The sequence below is a fragment of the Talpa europaea genome (assembly GCF_964194135.1).
Source record: "Talpa europaea genome assembly, chromosome: 4".
In the NCBI taxonomy this organism is placed as follows: Eukaryota; Metazoa; Chordata; class Mammalia; order Eulipotyphla; family Talpidae; genus Talpa; species Talpa europaea.
This window is the reverse complement of record NC_140070.1, coordinates 76,375,921-76,399,659: the sequence shown is the minus strand read 5'-3', so window position 1 is coordinate 76,399,659 and position 23,739 is coordinate 76,375,921. Positions and strand designations below refer to the sequence as shown.

Genomic DNA, 23,739 nt, shown 5'->3' with positions numbered 1-23,739 from the left:
TCAAGGAATTACTTTTGCTTTTATTATTTTAATGTCTTGATGATTATTTTATATTTCATTTCTTTAAAATGTTCTTCCAGTTTCTTAATCTAACTAAAATAAGACCTAGAATTATCCTTAATGTAATATTACTAGTTCTTAGCATTTCAAATAAGACTGGCTTATATTTGTGTCTATATTATTCTACCATATCTATATGGAATAGAAAGTTAATTTCATGTTGTTCTTATGTGCATTGGTGGTTGAAGGTTGTTTACTTGTTTGCTTGATTTGGGCAACTCTTTTTCCAAAACACTTGACCTAAGAATTGACTTTATCTACTATCCTTATGATGAAATCTTACCACTACAGCAATTCTGATTATGTGACTAACTAAAAGGTTTGGTGGGTTTGGCCATGGCCAACCAAGCATAGTTGAAATTGAAAACTGTTTTCTAAAATGCCCAGAACTCATTTGGCTATTGCCTCGAGACTTTTTTTTAAAGATTATTTATGTATACAAGAACTGGGGTACAGGCCAGAGGTGTGGGGGAGAGGGTGAGAGGATTCACCGGAAACAGAGTGGGGAACAGAACAGGCAGAATGACTGAAACACACTGCTGATGGGAGCAGTGGGCTGGCAAGTCAGGAAAGGTCTGCTGTGCCATGTAGGTAGCTCCCTGGCTGGGGATAGAACTCGTGCTGCAGTGGCATAGGTTGCATCTTAACCCCTTGTGCCACCAGGGAGACCCTGCCTCAAGACTTTTATTTATAATTTTTCAGGGGAAAGAATGGGAAGAAAAGGGCAGATAAATGGCACTGATGGGCCTTGGCGTTTAACTTCAGCACCATTCCTTTGCCATTTCAGCTATCACAATCTCGGGGCATGGAAACTAGTCACTATGGTTTTATTTTTTGGAACAAAAGATCAGGAATAGCATTTAATTCAGGCCACCATTCCCTTTGTGCATACACGGGGGGTAAACCTCTCTTTCTATGCTTACTTCTTAGGCCCCTCTTCCTGCGTCGCATCTAGGAATGAAAGACTGAATGTTAGGTATTTTACTCAAAATATTTGTACATTTATTACAGGAAATTTTAGGAAACCAAACAGTATATTGACATGATAGTATAATAGTATACTAATATTTTACATAATTATGTATTATTGTATGCATAGATACCATATAAAGGTATGAGATATATATATATGTATATATGTATGTATGTAGTTCTTTAATTCTGTCTCTGTCCCCTGTTAGGTTATGAGCTCTGTGGACAGGGACCATGCTGATGTACATTAAGCATGTTATCTGAAACACAGGATACACTTCAATAGTGTGGGCTTTCCATTTAATTTTTTAATGTTCTTATTAGGTCTGTAATATACACACACTTACATAGGCACATATATTTATGTGTGTATCTATATGATTGTAGATATATGTAAATATATAGAGATATGTAAGTTATATTATAAAGATGTATTTACTATAAACAGAGAATTAACTAAAATTCGCAGTGTGGAGGTGTAATAGACTTTAAGGATAAATCCCCAGTAACAATGCTGCACTTAGGTCTGCTTGCCTCAGCTAGCATGCTGTTCTTTATCTCATCTTCTGTATCTGATCATTATATTTTACTTCTGTGCCTCAAAAGAGATGAAGTTAGACCTTTAATAGTTGTAGTGGGAAACATCTAACCTTGACAAATATTTAAGGATTCCCTGTTGTAGTTATAGTGCACTGCAGCAAGCTGCAGAGAGCGAAAAAGAAGCATTAGTTGTAGCCCCTGCCTGGAGCCATGTTGATCAGTGGTGGAAAAGTAGGAGCAAGTTTACTCTTTCAAAAAGAGAAAACATGGGCCCTGATTTAGAAAATTATTTTATGCTGTGTGCTCTTCTTTGAGGAATCGAATAAACACGAAAAGCATTTGACTTTAAGACATATGCGTCCCTTTAAGAGTTAATTTTTAGTACAGGTAAGAGAAATAGAAGCAAAAGGTGTTTTTTTTTTTTATCTCATTAGGACTATACTTTATTGTCATATATACATAAACGATATCAATAAAAATTGTGTAACATCCACAACATGGAATTTATAATAGACTTTTAATTAATTCCTAGGTAAAATTAGTATGCATTACAGTTTCAAGAAACAAAATACAAACCCACTAATCAAAATGTTCAGCTAACAGAGCTGGGGCTTTTTTCATTAGTTATATTGTCTTGAATTTCATCACTTTACCAGCTGGCTTCTTGTCAATTTATAGTTTGGACCTTTACATCAAACAGCAAAAAATTAATTACAGGAAAAGAAATCCCAATAGGAATTTCGCGCTTAGAGGTTTTTCACAATTAACTAGATATGAATAGTTCTGTTTACAAGGGAAATGGAAAAGGAGAGAAAGAACTTAGAGAAATTTCTAGACTCATGAATTAAATGTAGCAATGTTAGTCACTTGCTTTCTACTCTTGTTTTAAAGTTGTTTAGCCAAATCATTAAAGCCTTATTTCTGGAAGCACCCAGTGCTGTTACTACATTCAGTGCAATGAATCTTGGCAAGAACTGTGAATTTTCTTATAAAATGTCCCAAGTGACAGGTCAAAAAATTACTTTTCTCCCTTCATTTTGAAATGGGTAACATTCTATGTATTACATTAATGATCAGAATCATAATTTAATGAGCAGAAATGTCATATTTTGATGGTGAATGTCAGGTTACTTGTGATACATATTTTGGGCTCAAGAAGTATTGTTCTCATGTGTCACGGTCACTGCTTCTCTGAAGTAAAGTCAGTTTGAATGTGACTTGTCTAAGTCTCTTATCTGTTGAATAAACCAGCCAAAGGTTTTAAAAATGCTTCTTAGAAATTCTTACTTGTGAGGTATTCTACTTCCCAACATTCTAATACAGTGAGCCATTCTTATACTTTTTAAGACTCAAATGCCTGGAGAATCTGCGGAAAACCTTTTTCTCCTCAGAAAAATGTACAGATGAACATACACACATTTAGCATAAAATACCGGGGAATAACTAGGAGTGGGTAAATCCATTACAAATGCCTGTTGCATTCACTGAGAAATATGTACATACATGATGTATACATGTATATATGACATTTATATATAATTTAGAAATGTATACACCCATATTTTTTAATTTAGTTAAATTTATATGCTGCTTCAGAACATGTTTTTCCCATCCCTTCAAGTTGTTTATACTAAAACAAATCAATTACCTTTGCCATTATCTGAATAAATTTATATTTTGTCTCCATCTTTATATACAGCAGTCCTTAGTTATAAGCTTTTCGGATGGCCATATTTCACTGTTCTGTTTCAACTGCTGCCACATTTCCTAAGTAATTTGTAGGCCATAGCTGAGAAGAGCATCCTTAACTTCTTTTAATGATAGTATTTTTCTTCGTTAGGTTTGTGAGCTGTGAGCTAGTGTAAGATACTAACACACATTTTCCAGTTTTCTCTGTTCAGTCTCAGAATGCTTCACGATTATTCCAAGGTCACTTTGAAAGTCTCTCTGTGATTTGCTTCCATTTATTTTATGCTTGTGTTTACAGTTTTGAACCAAATATGAAATTTAATGTTGCGTTTGTCTACATTAAACTTAATTTGCCCCTTGTCAGCTCATTTACAACAGATATAACATTCAGAAGCCACCCTGTAGAATGTTTTGTCTGCAATCACTAATGTAACTTTTATTTTTTGTTGAATGTAACTTTCCATATCTTTCAAGCTTATAAAGAAGCTTTTCCAGGAGAAGTTTTTCAGAAAATCTGAAGTAGTCCCTAAGAGATACTAATATATTATTATTTAATAGAATAGGGTCTTCATTAAATCTTGAATTTTTAAAAAATAACTTCCTAATTTAGAGAGTTAATTTCTTCTTCCATATTATGTACGCATGCTTATTAGAATCGTCTTACTGGAATATAATGGATAAATGAATTAAAAATTTAAAATACATTAAAATCCTAAATTGGATTATGAGACCTAGCATTTCTCCTTCTTTCATCTTTCTCTTATATTTTCCCAAGTACTTAAATTGACTTATGAATTTTCTTCTTAATAGTTAATAACTTTTTACATGCTTTTGAAAAGAGATATTAATATTTCAAATTTACCTATTAAAGAGCATTAAAATAAAATCTTAAATTTAAATGATAAAAATACTTTTAAGGTAGAACTGTAAACATATGTATTAAGGAATTCAGTAACAATTTGTAACTTTTACCTGTGTCTTCAAATAATTAATAATGTTCGCACCTGGGAAATTTCTCTTAAAATCTGCTGTTTACCTTTTGAACAAGCTATTCTACTTACTCAGTTTATTTTAAGGAAATATCAGACAACTAACTGCACAGAGATGCATTTACAGTATTGGCCATTTTTTAAATATTTAAGTATTAATAAAAGTCAAAATAGCTAACCTGAAAATAGTTAAATAAATAATATGCAAAAAATGTAATACCATGGTGGAAATACACATTTGTTCACATGAAAATACTAATATTAAATTCAAAATAGCATAAAAGGTAAACCTATATTTGTTTGTAAGCAAGTTGTAGGTAGAAAAAAAATAGAGAATGATAGATTTGGATATATAGCTATCACTATATAAATGAAAATTAAATATTTATCAAAAATACAGTCTACTTGGGCTGATAGAACAAAATATCATGAATTGGGTGACTTATAAACAACAGAAATTTATTTCTAATTTTCAGGAAGCTGGCACTGCAGATGGAGTGCCAGAATGGTTGAGTGAGGGCCCTTGTGAAATTGTGATTTATAGGAAATATGTATATATACACACACACTCATGTATTTGGTCATTCAGATGACCAAAATAGTTTTTTCTCATACATATTTGCTCATCATCCACAATTCCTTGTTCATGGCACCTTTTTGGATTCTCTTAAGTGTTGAGAATGTTAATGGTGTCTTTCTATGTTAACAAAGGTAACTTTTGGAAAGCACTTGAGGATGAAAACTAGTTGCCAGTTTAGTACTTCTAGCCCACCCCTTTGACCTCTGGAGAGGGGGAGAGACTGGATATTGAGTTTAGTTGCTCATGATTTAGTCACTCCTGCCTATGTAAAAATGCCTCCATAGAAACCTAAAAGGAAAGTCTTCAGAGAGCTTACAGATTGGAGAACATGAAGATTTGGGGGACAGTTGCCCACCTGGAGAGAGCCTGGAAATCCCATGCCTTTTTTCTATACCTTTCCCTATGTATCTCTTCCATCTGGTTCTTATCCTTTAGTGTAATTTGTAATAAATTGGTCATCTAGTGGATAAATCTAGTGTAATAAATTCTCTCCTGAATTTCAGTAACCTACCTGTCACTATTATGCTAAATCTATAAATGCCTATGTATTCTTCAGGTCTTAAATGAAACAAACAAACAAACAAACAAAAATAAGTTTAGTATCTTCTCCCTACACACTTCCTCTCACCATTTTCCCCAAATTCAGGTAATGCTGTTACTACTCAGTTTCCTGAGCTCATAAGTGACATCCCTTTTCCTTACCACCTCCATTCAGCTGGCAGTCATCAAATCCTGCTGTATCCATCTCAGAAATGCCATTGGAACCATCATTCTTCATTCCTACAAAGTCTCATCATCTCATACCTTATACTTTGGATCCCATACTATCTTTCCAACCTTTGCCTATCACCCGTATCTGTTATCTTTCCCCTCTGTGACATAGAGATTTTATAAGAAAATATTTGAATTCCTCATTCCCCTACCTAAAAATTGACTTTGGTTCCATAGTGCCTTTAATAGAAAATCCAGATTTCAGGAGGTCTGTCCTCATAACTTCATTTTGTTTGCCCAATGTCTCCACCTGCCATGAACCCCTTTTTTATGGTTAAACTGAACTCACCTCCTCTCCCCTTCACACTTCAGTGCAGTTACATATGTCAGTTGCTTAACTTGAATTCTCTGACCTAATATGAGAGGTTGGTCATTCTTTGTGCTTACCATGGCATGTACTTCTGAGCCACATGGTAGATTAGTAAGAGAATGCTTAAACTATGCTACCTAAGTTGATAAGCCCTACCACATAATAACTCTCATGCCTGCACTCTCTTCCCTGTAAGATCAAGACAATAGTACACCTTTTTCAGGGTTGTTGAAATAGGAAAGAGCCCATTCATATGCAAAATTTATAATAGTGTTTAGCACATAGTAAGCAGACATTAGCCATTCACTGCTGCCTCTACTGTGAGGAATCATGATGACAATGATCTAACAATCTCCCCCAGGAAAGGAATTAGTAATAATGGAGTCCATTCAGAAATGCATGGTTATACCATAATAAAAGTATTTTGCCTACAAAAAGACTGGATCCAGTTTTTAGATTACTATACCTTAGCTGCCTCATGGAATTTTTAGTGTATCTCCTAAGTCCTCTACTAAATAAAAATCTAACTAGCATTCGGCATGTAATTTTCCCCAAACTGGTAGTAACTTCATTATCAGTATCCCATAAGCCCTAACTACCATTCTGGAAGTACATCATTCTGCTGGTTAAATGGATAATAATTAACTATGTCATGGGTATACTATGGACTGTGTGAATCAAGCCCCAGACCTAAACAGGACTCCTAAGTATAGCAGAGGAAAATTTGTTGTCTCTTTCAAAGAAAATTTGTTGTCTCTTTCAAAGCATAAGTGAATATAAACATATATACATTCTGTATACTCTATTATGTATTATAGATATTTTCTGACCCCATAGGTTCAGAAATTAAGTTATTTCTTCTTTCTCAGTGGTGGGCAGTGTCCTAAGAAATATCATTTATAATAAAATAATAGAAGTTAGCAAAGTTTTTGTGGATACTTTAGTTTTTATAAAACTGCTATAGACATAACATCCAAACATAATTGGTTTGGATGTTATGTTTATTTTGATGGTTATGGTCCCTAAAAGTTTAAATTAAAAGTTAAGTAAATTGCATTGTTTCTTAGCGGAGTTTACCATTTTGAATAATTGTAGAGTAAATCATTTTGAATTACATTAGCTTTTATTTATTAGAATATTAATATACCTTTTTATTTAAAGTAGAACATTTGTTTTGGCAATGGTACTTTCTAACTCAAAAGAGAAATTTGTAGCTTAGAAATTTGTTGCATTAATATAGCAAATCAAAGTAATTTTAGTAGGTAGTATTTAATTTTTGGGGGAAAAAAAAGCCATAAAGTAGAAAAACAACTTGGGGAAAACTATAGAAGCCTATCTATTAGACAGCTAATATCTAAATTTGATTTTCAGAATGAAAAATATGTATGTTATTATTTTTTTACATTTTGGGTGTATTTTTTCTGATTCTTATAATTATAATGAAAAATAGTATATGAATGGATTCCCAACCAGGTGTCCCAATTGTACGTGCACATACACATACACATACAGGCACATGTGCACACACACACACACACTTGAGATGAAAGATACACATAAGTATAATGATAACCTACGTAGCTGAGAAAGAAATAGAAAATGAATAATAAAAGTGATGACTTGGGTTTTCATAGCACCTGAAATTTAAAACATACTTGCCTATTGTGACAAAGTAGAAAGAAATTTGAGTTTTAATCTAACCTAAATTTTAACGGTTACTTTTCCACATATCTCTGTGAATTTGGACAAATCCCTTAACTGCCCAGAGCTTGGGATTTCTCATCTGTGAAATGGATTAAATAAAGAGTTCCTTTGAGGATCAAAAATAACGTACATGCAAAGCCTTTAGAAATTGTGAAACATTGTAGGGATTTCAGAGATTATAGAAATAGAGAATTCAAAAATTACTCAGAGATTTCAGTTACTATTTCAGACATGAAATACGTGTGACAGAGCTAGCTGTTCTCAGTTTGTGCATGAAGAAAATGAGAAAAGCAGGTTAAAATTGGACCCTGGACTTCAGAATCCAAACACGGTCTCCTTTTTAAACTGCGTTCTTTCTGAACCAGGGTTATACATCATTCACAAGGGACAGCTGTATAAATTGTAACCAACACTGATTTTAAAGACTTTGAAAAATATAATTATTGAGTTATCTTAGTAAGAAATACAATTTTTACTATGTGTTGTTTATGTTTTTTTTTTTTTTCTTTTTTAATGCAGGTAATGAATTTGGGCATCCCGAATGGTTAGATTTCCCCAGGAAAGGAAATAATGAAAGTTACCATTATGCCAGAAGGCAGTTTAATTTAACTGATGATGACCTTCTTCGCTATAAGTTCCTAAATAACTTTGACAGGGATATGAATAAATTGGAAGAAAGATGTGGTTGGCTTTCTGCTCCACAGGTAAGCTCTTTACTCTAAATGTTATGTTTTAGTCACCAGTGCTGTACATGCTTAGAATGGTAATCTGCTTAGATCTATATGCAGATCATTTAAACAGTGCTTTATTATTCAGTGTGTAACATACTTCAGGTTGTCAAAACATGTCACTGAAGTCTCTCCAACAGATAACAAAAGCCTTAAACTTAATACCCTGCTTACTTTCCTGGTTAGGTGGTTGTTGTTGTTTAAATTTAGTCATTTTTATTTCAATTGGTTATAATAAATGATAAAAGCTCTCGTCATGGAATCCATTTTGGAAATTGCTGTGGAAACATCTTAATTGTTTTGACTGTTTTTCTTTATATAAATAATTATGCTGTCATAAAGAAACTACTTGGACAAAAATGTAGATTTCTTTATTTCTTTTTCCCCTTCCTTTACTGGTCTCTAACTTGTCATTTCAATAGATGCCATTATACCTGCATGCTGTTTTGTATTTTTCATGAGCCTGAATCTCCTCTGGAATTAAAGTCTCAGTTTTCAATAAGTTTTAGAAAATGTAATTAACAGGTGCAAATTTTATAGAGGTGTTTTTTTTTTCTCCCTGTGCAAAAATTAGCATATAGTGTGTGTTACTTATAATCCATTTACTTTTTACTGGTGCTATTTGAAATTACTGTTGATGTGTTTTTACTTTAGTGTCTGTGATTTTTTTTTAATGGTTGAACAAAGGTACTTATATATTCAGTAAGGTTGGCTACATGACACAAATGCCCTAATCATATTTATTAGTAATGCTATTTCCAGAAGAGTGAGCAAAATGATGCTTCTTTTCAGTAGGAACAATGTTGAATACCAAAAGGCATACTGTTTACTCTAGAGTCTCCATTCACATTTTTAAATTACCAAGAGTGGTGCTGCTGATATGCATGGAAATAAGTCCTCTGGGAGCTGGGGCTGAAGGAGAGTAGTGTTGAAAAAGCAGAGGCTTCTCCCTGCCTACTGTAAAACATTAAGTATAAAGTAAGAGAGTTTGTAGATATGATTTATTTTCAGACATCGCCTATTATATGTAACCAAAAATACATTGTAAAGGAATTTAAGTTGCTGTTGAATCTGACAAAGTTGTGTGATAAAATTTTTAAGATGAAATCACATTCAGACATCTCAATAGTATATGTTATTTTTTGAAAAGTAATTTTAAAAGAATTTATGTGACTTATCTCATTCATCTGGAGACTCAAACAAAAGTCTTAAAAATCACTTATAACTAGCTCTAGTACACACAAACTCTGTACATGATGCAGGTACCATGTTATTACTTAAAATAACAATGATTCTATGTGCTCTGTTGGCAAGTGGTTAATTGGATTTTTTTAGTTTTTAAATATTTTCTAAGACTATTGTTGGCTTAGTTTGTTATGGAAAAATTCACTGTGCCTGAAAAATACAATGTATCGTCGGCATTTTCATCTTTTGCTTAATAGCTAGCAAGGCTTTTAATAAAAATGAAACTTTTAGTAAATAACATACTTGCAGCAACATCTGGATATCATTTAAATGTAATATATGTGTTAATTCTTACAGGCCTATGTAAGTGAAAAGCATGAAGCCAATAAGGTTATCACTTTTGAGAGAGCAGGTCTTCTTTTTATTTTCAACTTTCATCCAAACAAGAGCTACACTGATTATCGAGTTGGAACGGCATTGCCAGGAAAATATCCTTTTTTTATGAGTGAAGTAACTGTCTGCATTCAATTTGTTATTGTGTCATTGAATTAAGAAAGACTAATGTTGATGTTGGTGACAATTTCCTACTCAGAAAAGCAAAAGACTTGAAATAGTTGTTAAATCTTTACTGAATTAACCCTAAACTTCATTCTGACTCTCCAAATTAGGATACTGAACATTTTTAAAAAATAATATTGCAATCCAATGTTCCACAGCACATGACTGTAGTTTTTCCTTATAAAAATATTTTGTGAATTGCCTGTGATAATCATCTCCTTTCCCCTCCTTTACTAGGTGAGAGAGTTGTACTTACAGGAGCTATAAAGGTAACTTCCTTCCTCTCTACCTTTCCTGTCTCCTAAAATACAGGGCATAACTCACTTTTGTAGAATTTTGTAGAACTGATTTGGCAAGACTCAGGCTGGGAGATGTGAGCAAAGGAAATAACAGGTAGAATAATATTATGTCCTCTGTATATTCACTTACTCGTTTGTTCATTTCACAGGTACTCATTGAGTAACTGTTTATTGAATATCTGTGTCCAGCTCTGCGCTAGGTCCTGCAAATATAGGAATTTTCCTAGCAGATAAAGTCATTGCCCTCAGGGAGATTTTAAACTGCTGATCAAGGGCCTCCCCGGTGGCGCAGCGGTTGAGCGCTGGGTTGCGAAGCTGTCCGCAGCCCCTGCGGCGCCGGTTCGATCCCTGGCTGCTTCCCGGCCACCGGAGGAGGATCCCACATGGCGCGCAGACCTCTCCTGCCGCCCGCTGCTCCCCTCAGCAGTGTACTTCGGTCCTTCTGCCTGCTCTGCTCCCTGCTCTGGCTCTGGTGAATTCTCTCACCCTCCCGCGCTTCTGACTGTACCCAGTGCATGTATAAACAAAAAACCAAACAAACAAATAAAAATAAAATAAATAAATAAAAACATGCCTCTATTAAAAAAAAAAATACTTAAACTGCTGATCAAGACAAATATTACTTGTAAGTTTGACAGTTATTATAAAAGGAAAAGGACAGTGTATTTTAAACAGATTATGAATTCCCAGACCCATGGACAAAGTGGCAGATTCAGGACCTAGCAACAAATGAATATACATGTTTACACGCACAGTAGGAATAATGTGTTTCTCCCCTGAAGCCCTAACAATGGTTAGTGTCTACCACCTGAGCCAGACATCTGAAGTCAACATGAAGCCCTGTGTGTTGGAGAGCCTCTGGCTGCAATAAGAGAAACCCCTATTCAACTGTCTCAAGCAATAAGGGAAATTTATTTTGTCACATAATAAAAGCTCTAGGGTCGGTGACCTCAGCACTGTGACAACATTATCATGTTCCCTGGATTGTTCTTTCTGATTTCTACCTAGGGACATCAGCCATGTCCAAGGGCTGGCACCTGTTGTAGCTCAAGACAGTCATGGCTCCAGATCTCACCTTCAGACACAACAAAAGCCAAACATTTTACTTTCATTTTTTTGTGTCTCTTTTCAAGAATAAAGTCACTTTAGCAAACTTCCTTTCATATTCTGCTGACCAGAATTCGGTTACATAGCCCAAAAATATTTTAGAAGGAGAATCATGTCACCATGATTGGATTAATCAGGAATTCCCACTGAATACCCAGGAAGTAGATGCTGGTGAAGTGCTTACTTAGATAGAATGTTTCTCTGGCAATAAAGAGGAAAGGGCCAGTGTATTCTGGTAAGTAGCCTGAGTCCCACCCTGTATGCTTGGTGACACTGAGGGTGGTGAGATGTGGTTTCCTACCTTCTCCCCACCTAGCAGATTGCCGTCCTACAGGATGACAAAGTATTTAAGATGGGAGCTTGTAGCTATAACTGATAGTGCAAATGTGCCTCAGTTAACACAGAAAATAACAAAAAGCAAGGTAATAGGATTGCGTGCACTAAAATGAACTATTCTGTTACAGTAAGAATATGTTTTCAACATCTTTATGAAGAAATGCAAATCCTAGTCTAGATGCATAGCAGTTTATAAATGACCCTTTTAGCTCCATTTAGTCCCAAGACTAAATGTTTCTATACCTGGCCATGTAATATAATCAAAATGTAACTTTGATTAGAATCAACCCAAAACACATTTATAGATCACTTAGGTTCTATTGCAATCATTGTTAAACACTTTTCCTTGACACTAAGTGGGCGAGAAGGTGTGTAAAATCAGACTTGGATGTAAGTCATAATGCAATAAATGGGACAAGGACAGGAATGTTCCATGAGAGAACAGAGGACAAGAAAAATAAAAATAAATAAATAATTGAGAGAGGTTGATTGATTAAAGGAAATGACCTTTAAGCCTGGACCTTGAGAAGTGGATAAAATTGTAAGAGAAAAAAAATTGAGGAAGGCCATTTCAGCCTTTGGAAACTATAGGAAATCCTTAGATAATGGGCAGTACAGTGGATTAATTGGAGAGTGATAACCATAAAAAAGAGTACTAAGAGATAAAGCTGAAAAGTTAGATTGAGGTCACATAATAGAAGATTTCATTGCAATATTAATTAGTTTAGGCTTTTTTTTTTTAATAGTCTTACAGCAAGTCACTGAAAGTTTTTGAATTAGTGTGTCACTTAGTGAGGATGTATACTTTAGGAAAAGTTCTTATATACTCAGTGTGTAGGAGAGCTTTCATGAGGAGATTGGAAGTACAGATATTAATTATAAGAAATTGCAGTACATATAAAAGATAATTAGGGCATTTACTAACATAATGGCAATAAGATAGAAAGAGAAATATAAAGCCCTTTCTTATGGTGAAAGAACTCAGCAGTTGTTTGGACATAGACTGTAGAAGGTAAAAAGATGGTTTCACTTTGAACAATGGGAAGAATGATAGTGGTATTATTACTAAGGAGAGTAAAGCAAGAAAGAGAAATCAGTTTGGTCTAATGTGTGTTTAATTTGTGATCACTGACATCTCGGAATACATGGACTTTCAATGACAATTTTAGGAGAAAAATCTTGACTTATGCCACATTGATCTTTTATCTGAAATCTATGTAGCCTTAACAGATATCATTAAATGAAAGCATCAGCAATGGCATAGTACATTTTATTAAATAGAACTCACCCAAAAGTTAATTTTATTTATTTGTGCAAAGGTACACTTTAGATGAAAGTCAAGTTTGGCTTTGCTAGACCTTGTCACAAATTATCTCCTGAAATTTAGTGTTTTGTCTAAATGTTTGTAGGCACTTATTTTACAGAAAGTCTATATTTTAATGAGCACTGAATTCCTTGTATTAGTGACCCATTTCAAAAACTGTGCTCATTGAAATTTATAATGATAGAAACACCTTGGGAAAATAGACCATATCTTCATAGAAGTAATAGTGAAAGTTGCTCATCTATTGGCTATATTATGGAATATTTCTTTTCGTAATGACAATTTTTCTGAGGAGGGGACCAGAAGAGTCATACCTTGAACACACCTTCTAGTTAATTATATTGCCAACCTCAACTTCCTGGTTAAAGTCATAAAATCTTCTGGATTTTGCAAGGTTTTATACTCCAATGACCCAATTCAATGCAGAAATCCCATCTGTAACCTTCTCCACAAGTAGTAGCTAACCAATAGGATACTTTGCATTCCTTGGAATCCTACTGTTTCACATGGTAAACAATTGAAGTTCTTACAAAAAAGTTTAAATATTGCCAAAAATGTAAACGAAGTTGCTCTGTTTTTTGGGACTAATGCCTGTTCTTCCTGCCAGTTCTTCAAATCGGAAAGGCACTTAATGTGCTCCTGACGGTACCATCTCTTCCAAGAGTTCCCTCTTCCAGACTGAATCCTCAGGTTTCATCAATAAATTCTTCTGTTACTTTCCAGACTTCTTACCATTACATCTCCTTTATCAAAATGCACCTGCCATTATTCATGTTCCTTTTACACTGTGTCTCCAGAACTAACAACATAGTATTATAGATACTGTCTGACAAGTATAACATAGAGTACCCCATATCCTCCCTTTATCTTGACATTGCTCTCTTATTATTATCCTTAGAGTTACATTAACTTTACTGACAGCCATCACATTCTCTACTCATATTATATCTGCATTAAAATATATCTTTAGTTTTCTGTCTTTGTTTTAGTATTATGTCATATCCCCCCTGTTCTTTATCCAGTTAGTAATTTTCATCAAAAAATTCTAATCTGGGCCTCCCTGGTGGCGCAGCAGTTGAGCACTGGGCTGCGAAGCTGCCCGCAGCTTCTGCAACACTGGTTCGATCCCCTGCCACAGGAGAGGGTCCCACATGGCACACAGACCTCTCCTGCTGTGCCTGCTGCTCCCCTCAGCAGTGTACTTCAGTCCTTCTGCCTGTTCTGCTCCCTGCTGTGACTCTGGTGAATTATCTCACCCTCCCGCGCTTCTGACTGTAACCAGTGCTTGTATAAATAAATAAATAAATAAATCTTAAAAAAAAAAAAAACACACAGTGGCAAGATTAGATATAATAATCAAGTCAAGAAATTCATTAGACTTTTAATTCCCAGAAAGCAGAATTTGTTAGAATAACAAAATTAAAGTTTCTAAAGAAGTTATTTCAACTTCTTCTGTCATTTTGAAATATAAACCTTCTATAGGTAACATGTCTGAATTCATGGGTAGTTCCATTTTTTTGAACCTGGTTATACTATATTTCAAATAGCAAGACATCAACTTTTACTCAGATCTGTAGAGAATAGATATTTTTGACTATCTTCTGAAGAATGGTTGTAAGGGGAGTTATTTTGCAGGTAATGCCAGGAAAGGAAGAAGAAACACTTTTAGGGTGCTTTTAACCATCACATCAAAAGAGAATGATACCTTTGGAAAACTAAGTGGTAGGTCTGATTTGTATCACTAAGGTTTTGAATGATCTTCTTCAGGATAACTCTAAAGTATATGATATTGTTTCTGCAAAAGGAATCTGCAGCCATGTTCTAGAAAATAAATATAAAGAAAGAGCAGCAGCAAAAAAGTTTTGCCTATATACCGTTTCATATTTGTCTTGCTGCTAATCTTCAGTGTAATGATCACCAACATTCTTTACTATACTAGATAGAAAGTGGGTGATGTAAAATTGAGACGTCATCGTACTGGGTAAGTAGGCAGGTTACACATTTCATACATTGGAAGATAAAATATATTTTCCTGAAGTAGTATTTTTGCTTATGATTTCACATTGTTTACAAAGAAAGAAACCTGTTACCTTTTATATTATCAGAATCATTATTGTATTTCTTTAAAACAGTATCACTTAAAACAATATCAGATCAGCATTGAATAAAAGGAAAATTGCTAAGTCCCGGAGGATAAACTGTTGTCTCTAATCCATTTCTAATAATACAAGTGATGATGCCACATTTTGAGCGATGTTGGAGAAAGTGGGCATCAGGGGACTTTTTTGAGGGCTTTCTGTTTGCTAGCTTTTTTTATTAAGTATTTGATTTAATATTCTTGGCCACATTGTAAGGTAGGTTATGTTAGCCTCATGTGACTAAGTAAACTGAATTAACTACCCAATTTCTTTCCAGCACATAACTGATAAAGGCCGAGGAGAGCACTGAGGCCCATGTTATTTCTACTGTGTTGTAGATGGAGAAATAGAAACTTAGTTGAGTTACAGCCTAGAGAAGACATTTATTTAGGACTTTAGGACTGTGGCTCAGAAGACACAGACCCAAGAAGCACTTCAGCTGTTTGCTCTAGATGCCTGGGATGGGAAGTACTTATGGACAAAAAAATTGGACTAGTTCAAACTTTGATTTTATGCAAATGAGGTTTTTAGTCAGTGCAGTTTCAACTGAAGGGAAATTGGTCAGATCTCTATCCTGGCCAGTCTTTGGCATGTCCTTCAGTTTTCCTTTTCTTCTCAGTGGTGACTCCTTCTGGGCCCACCCTTGAGCCTGAGGTTTCTGGGGCCTGACCCTCAATAATCTCCTAACTCTATGGTTTTTACCCAGACTTGGGATGGTTCCATTTCTGTTTTTCTTTTTTACATTCTTTAGCAATATCATCATGCCTCCTCATTGTTCATGGACACATGCCTGTGTGTGTGTGTGTGTGTGTGTGTGTGTGTGAGAGAGAGAGAGAGAGAGAGAGAAAGAGAGAGAGAGAGAGAGATAGTGGTAGCAACAGTGGTATTACTAATGATGCCACATTTCTGTAATGTACAAAATGATTTTGATATAATTCTTGGAAAATAGTATGAGAAAAGTATACACAAATTCATGGCTGAGGAAAGATTCTTTCTTATCACCTAACTTTCCTTGGTTCCGCTCCATCACTGTCCATAGCATCTTCCCCGGAATTTATTCTTCATGACCTCTGTCACCTTCCTCAACAAGTAAAAGAATATTTAAAATGTAAAAAGTGCATTATCAGGTTAATTATTGTGATTTCTCTGTATGTTATGTATCATTATTGAATGTTAAACTGTGATACCTCACATCAGTTTGTTTATTAGATAATATTCAAAGAAAACTACAACCTCACAGATTATTTATAGGGTATGAATCTTGATATGTATGTATTCCTATTGTTCTTGAGAACATCAACAACACTAGAATTGAATGTTTTTAAATTCTTTGTCAGCAGGCTGTTGAGTTTGGGTGGAAATAATAGTGTAATAGCAACCCCCCTTACAAGTGGCACTTCAAACTGTTACAATATTAAAATGTTTACAGGAGTGATCATAAAGCATGGCTTGTGAAGAAAATGGGAATTCAGGCCAAAAAAATATTTAAAGCTTAAGGGAACAGATGAGTAAATAGTTGGATTTGACCCGAGATCTTTGAAATATTTTCATTAAACTGCTGCAACTTTAATTTTAAAACTGTACTTTTTAAAATGTAAATTCAGACTGTGGCATTTGCAACCTGTACACAGAGTTTCTAATGAGCAAATAAGGTCACTTGGATGATTCACTGAAGTGTGATCGCTGAAGGCAGAGATGTTGCTGTGAGTTGCTTAGTTTACAGAAGCCTTTGAATGGTAGTTATGTAACATTCTGTTAGAATCTGTGCTTTATACAACAAACAAAAACAAAGGACTTAATTTAGGATTAACTAAATGCACATTCTATCAAGCTTTTATACATAAAGGTTAATTTCTGCACCAAAAAATAAGGTAAAGCATTTCAATTTCCTAGATCTCCAGGTTTAAATGTTTTGGCAAAATTTAAAGAAAAATAGGAAATTCTCTTTTTAAAGATCTACACAGTTACTGAAGAGACGCAAGCATGTTTCCTTTTCTTTATGTATATATGTGAGTGTTAGTGTACTTTTATGGTGATGTTCTTTATGTGGAGAGGTAGTCTTACAAATGATTTTAATTAATGATTTTATATCTAATATGGATTCTCCTTTTGTTTCCATACCTTCAAAATGGATGTATACTCATTGCCTTGGTTAGCCTTTTTAGTTACAAGATGACAGTAGTACTTTCAAACATTATTTAGAGGTCCTTTACATCATTTTTCATTGTTAAGCCCTGTCCAACAATCCCTATGATTTAATGATAATGACAGATACATACCCCCATCTCCACTGGTAATAAAGAGCCTATGATTTAGCATCATTTTTCTACAGAGGAATTTGAGATGAATCACAAAGTAAGAAAAATACTTTGCATGATTAAAATATCGCAACTGCTGTAACACTTTTAGATTGGCTTAATATATATTCATAAGACTATAGGCAGTAATGAATAATGAACAAGCCCTCACTACACACAAATGTTTTTTGATTTTTTTTAATAGCTGAGTGCTATTCAGTATCTTATTGCTCTGGGATATTCAACAGTATTACTGTGTTGTTGTTTTTTTGTTTTTATTTTTTTGTTTATAGCTCAGTTGTGCAGTGATTCTCTCTTCTGATGCAAGAAATTCATCTAACAATAATTCAGTTAGGATTTCTGTTCTCTGTTTCTTGTCCTTTTGAAGGAAAAAGAAATCAGAAATATTATTATCACCCTTAAGAACACTACATACTTATCTAGTAGTTGTACCACAAACAGAAGGGAAAACATTTGTGTCTGACATCATCATTTTTACCAGTTAACCGGAAGTCTTTGAAATATTTCCATTAGACTTCTGCAACTTTACTTTTAAAACTGTACTTTAAAAAATGTAAATTCAGACTTTGACATTTGCAACCTGTACACAGAGTAATTAATTAATTACTTCGTAAAAGTAGCTAGTGTTTTGTGGGAATTGACTCCCAAGACTGAAAGTCTTATCCATGTGAGCAATTAGGTACTTGCAACAGAAAGTTAAAAGGATTTATTTTTTTTATACATGCATGCAAGAGCTGTGGTGCAGGCCAGAGATGTGGGGCTAAGAGGATTCAACAGAGACAGAGTCGGGAGCAGAACAGGCGGGTCTACTGAAATACGCTGCTGTGGGGAGCAGCAGGCAAGACAGGAGAGGTATGCTGTGCCCTATGTGGATTAACTCCCTGGCCGGGGATTGAACTTGTGCTTCAGTGGCTGCTGATAGCTTCATAGTGCCGAGACTTAACCCTTTGTTCCACCAGGTAGGCCCAATAAATTTAATTTTTTTTTATAAATAACTGGGTGATGAAAAGATGGATGAATGGATGAATGGTGGGTGGATGGATGGATAGATGGATGGATGGATGGCTTGTTAAATGGGTAGACAGACTAATAAATGGGTAGTAAGATGGAGGATAATGGTGAAAAAACTCCTGAATTTATTTAAAGTCATATAAATTTGTTTAAAGTTGTATAATCAGAACACAAAGATTACTATTGCTTTTTTCTTAAAGTAGATTTATCAATTGTAGAAAGATTGACAAAATACTATGATCAAAATATATAATCAGGGGCCTCCCTGGTGGCACAGGTGGTTGTGCGAAGCACTGCAAAGCTATCCACAGCCTCTACAGCTGGGTTTGATCCCAGCCAAACACTGAGATACCCACATGGCACAGCAGACTGCTCCTGTCTTGCCCACTGCTCCCCTCAGCAATGTATTTCAGTCAGTGTGCCTGTTCTGCTCCCTACTCTGTCTCTGGTGAATCCTCTCACCTTCCCTGACATCTGGCCTGTGCCCTGGTTCTTGTATGCATGAATAAATAAATCTCTAAAAAAGAAAATCATCATTTTGTAGAATTCAAAATTTGTACATTAGAACCTATTGTCAGAAATTTGCTAAATAATTTTATAAAAGATTTCCCTCCTGTTAAATACTTACATGCCTTGCCTTCTGAGCACTTTATACTATTGTCTCACTTAGTAATCTTTTCCTGTGTTTATTTACATTGACTTCCTTTAACCTCGTATCATGCTAGTGATACAGGCCTGGCAAGTGTTATTCTCTTTAATCTAAATATAAACATCAGAAAGAATTATAACCTCCACAAGATTATGTTCTTAGCAATTGAATAAAACTGTGATTTAAATCCAGTTTAATACAGGTTTTCATTTGGGTATCAGTGCTTAATTATTTGTTCTGTTATAATGTAAAAATGCCATTAAAATTGGTAAAGGTGTCTTTCTAATTACTTATCATTTTATTTGTTATCTGTTTCTCTTTGTAAAGTTAATGGTGCCTCTGACTCAAAGTTGTTTTTCTGTAGTGTTACACTATCCTAATTTCTGACATTCAAAAGGACAGAACTATTTAAAAATGGAGAATTTTTAAAACAAACATACTTTCCAAGGATAAAATAACAAGGAAAACTGATGTCTACTCAAATTTTTAATTATTAGGAATATAGACCTAAGTATATTGCAGCTTTAACTGCCATCTTAACTGCTGAAGATTTTAGACAATAAATAGGTTTTTGAATTAAACATCCCATAGAACAGAGAAAAGAACATTTTACAAAGAGGTGAAAGAGTTCTGCTTTCATCAGTTCTCCTGAAAAGCTCTTGTTTGTGTTCTTCCTTAAATCGTTTAAGTTATGAGATACACAATTGATCCATTTTACAGGCTTAGGCTTATAACACTGGAGTTCTCATTTGTTTTAGCCACGGACTGTAGACACAGCCTTGAACTGATTCAGGAAGATGAGCTTCCCTGTAGGTTTATATTAGAAGCATTTAATTGTCTATATATACTTTTTTCACATTAGTAATTTTGAAAATATGTAATTTATTCCCAGTGATACTTTGCTGACTGCCTCAGGTTACTTACTTAACAGATATTTATAGAATCATCTTACTAGATATCATTAACTCTTTCATGACCATAAGTTTCATTACTTTGAAGTTTTAATAATAATTGGATAGTTGAAATAAAATACCTTTTTGAAATAATTATGAAAAGATGTGATTAATTCTACATAGCATTTTATTCTAAACATACCCAAATTTTCCTCATTTGAATTATGTAAGTCACCTCTGTTTGACTGTGATAGCTAGAATATTTGTTGACTTTGTTTGGAATTGTATAAATGTGCATTTTGCAGAAATAACTTAGCAGGTTTACTCTTTCCTTTTATTATTCTTTCCTACCTTTACCTAGTAATATTAAATCAGGATGGATTTTAAAGTTGGTTACAGTCTATTGTATTAAATTTATTATAGCCCTGGAAAATATCTTTATTAGCAATCACAAGTGTGTGTGTGAGTGAGAGTGTGTGTGTGTGTGTTTAAAGCTCTTCATTTTTTTTTAATTTTTTTTAGTGCTGATGGGAAAATATTTACTTTGAATCTTTTTGCTTGTGATCATCAATCTAGGTATGTTATGATAGTTTTGGGCTTTGTGCCCGGAAGTGCTCAGGAATGCCTGAGGGTGATGATGCCTGTGTGTATGTACACACACACACATACACACACACGCGCGCACACACTCACACAAATAACACAAGCTTGCAATCTTGATATTAGGCTTTTTCACAGGAAGCTAGCTCAGTTCCTTCTCATTCAGCTTTCTAAAGCATTGAGTAAGCCCTAACATATTATGATTTTCTATTTGTTCTTAAAAGTTAAAGAGAAAGAAGAATATACATTAACTACATATTACTCCTAATAAGTTATGACTTCAAATAAAGAAATAAAGAAAAAAGATGATTCTATTCTCAGAGCTAAAATAGTCAATTTTCAAATGCTTGAGTATTTTAATGTCAATATACTTGTCAATCTTTACCAGGCAGATGATGGTAAAATGGTAGAAAATATACACCTAGTGAATCTCCTGGTGCTGCCACATTACTGCACACACATATTAATATATATATATATAATTTTCACATGTGTAATTTAATATATATTAATACACATATATGTGTTCTACGATTGCTTAAGTTCAATCACCTGTATAGAAAGCTAACCAGTCAAGTTGATAATGAAAGTCTTTGAGCATGTGCTAACTTTAGTAAACATGTAATCATTTTATTCACATCAGCTCAGAATTATATAATATGTCTAGTTCCACATCTCTTACCAATCAGAGCTACTCACTGGAGAATTAATTACTTCAAGTTGACATGCATTCATTGCACTATTGTGACTTTTCCAAACAGAAGGAAAAATCTTTTAAAATGTCTAAGTAAAACTTAATAGTTAATGAAATGGGATTGCATCATAAGTTATATTGTACAGCTCTGAAATGTTAACTCTGTCAAACAAAGGAAGAAAATCAAGGTTGTCTTTTGCTAATCAAAGCAATAATATATTTCTTCTTAAAGTTTAGCAAAAGCAGACATAGGTCAAAACCCAAGGAGGAGACTGCAATTGGAAAATAATGAAAAGCACATTCACTCTTGTTTTAATATGGTAGGTAATAATATAGGCCCAAGATAGCAGGGAGGGGGGGGTGAAGTGTCAGAAATCACTTACAGAGATTGTATTTCAGAAAAGGAGACAGAAAAGTAGAATTAAGTTTATAGTATATGAAAAGTTGATAATATTATGGTGAAAAAAAAACAGAATAAGTGCAAGATGGTATCGGGGGCTATTTAATTTTTAATTAGCATGCTTAAAATATAAAAAAAAAATCCTGAAAGAGCTTGATGTACTTTTCATTTAAACTTTAATGTTATTTTTTTTTATATATAGCAGGAAAAGTATTTAGATTCTAGTGAGAAAGTCAGAAGAAGGGAATTGTAAATAGGTAATTAAAAAGTTAAGTGGGTATAAAAAGTAAGACAGGAACATAGATCTACTTTATAGAATACTTCGACTTTATTCTATAAAGTATTCTAAAAATTTACCATCATTTGATAAAGCAATGTGGTCCAGGGTCTATAAGAACAATGTAACCTATAGTTAATAAATTGTGCATTTCCCCCAGTGTTAAAAGTGTGTTAAGCACTTGATATATATTGCTTCAATTAATCCTCACATATTTTACCTCTATTTTACCAACAAGAAACTGAGCCTCAAGGAAGTTCAGTAACTTGTGTTGGGCTACACAGTTGGTAATTGGCAAAACTGGGTTAGAATGTAGTTGTTGGACACAAAAACTTGTGGAAGCACTTACTGTATTTTATTGCATTAGGTTACTTTCTCCTACTGTTTGTATTAAATGGCTCAGAAGTGATGCTTATTTATATCCTATATTTGTCATTATTTCTTAGGAACTTTGAAGTTTTCAGTTATCTTTTCCACTTATGTATATTTTGTTGAACTCCATTGAAATTGAATAATAGATTAAGTTTGGGGGAAGAGGTTCCTCTGTCCCCTAAATCAAAATTATTTATGTTCAAAACCACATGTGTTTGTAAAAAATATTCAATCTGCATGGTCAAAACTCATTTTGGTGATAAAGTATGTGGTTAAAAGGTGAATGAATATCTTTTTTTTTCTTTGCAGTTCTAAATAATGGCTAGTCTTCATCATAGAATTAACAATTTCCTTGGCTATTCTAATGACACAGACAAAAACCAACAATTTTAGAGGGAGATTAGGCTAGATGTGTGGGCACATTGTTCATCATTATTCTTTAAATGTGTACATATTTTTCATTATTATTCTTTCCTGGATTGTTGAGCAACATGATACTTTTTGGTTTGAGTTATATAGTTTTCTAAGACAGACAAAACTTCCTAATTAGGTTAGTCAAAGTATTCTATAATTTTCCTGTTTGCACCGAGAAATGTGTAGTACTCAATATCTTGTTTTATCATTCAATTTGCTATTTACTGATGTGTGTCATCATGCATGCCTAAGAATACAGTAATAATTTACATAAAATGCATTTCAAAAAGCATAGCAATCCATTACTTAACATGGTAGATAATATTTGAACCCCTCATCTTTTCAGTTTATTTTATTGCTGGTCTACGTTTTACAGTCTCTAAAGTTGACAACCTAGGAATTAAAGTTGTAGACATTGTATTTTACCTCCTAGTCTAAAATCAGGAATCTATTGTTGAAGAAAGGAACAAATACTAGACCATATTAGAAATATACTTCAATTTTGCACTTAATTAAAATGTGTGACTATCATTTAAACTTTTAATAAAGGTAGTATTCACAAACGTGAGTGCATATGTAAGTCATGCATGAAGTTGCTTTTTTCAAGGACAGCAAAATTTTATTTTTTAAAGATTTATTTATGCATACAAGAGCTGGGGTACAGGCCAGAGGTGTGGGGGTGAGAGGACATACCAGAGACAGAGCGGGGAAAGAACAGGCAGACTGACTGAAATACATTGCTGAGGTGAGCAGTGGGCGAGATAGTAGAGGTCTGCCTCGCCATGTGGGCTGCTCCCTGGATGGCCAGGGTTTGAACTTGT

The 23,739-nt window shown here is 34.1% G+C and overlaps 1 protein-coding gene across 1 annotated transcript in view; it reads left to right on the top strand.

The window, feature by feature from the left end:
* GBE1 (1,4-alpha-glucan branching enzyme 1) overlaps positions 1–23,739 on the top strand; it is a gene marked incomplete at both ends in the record, with an annotated part of 250,486 nt that overhangs the window by 213,994 nt on the left and 12,753 nt on the right. Inside the window, 2 exons of the mRNA XM_084231058.1 lie at positions 8,135–8,319; positions 9,886–10,033. Coding sequence (XP_084087184.1) covers positions 8,135–8,319; positions 9,886–10,033 — 333 coding nt within the window. The remainder of the gene's footprint in view (positions 1–8,134; positions 8,320–9,885; positions 10,034–23,739) is intronic.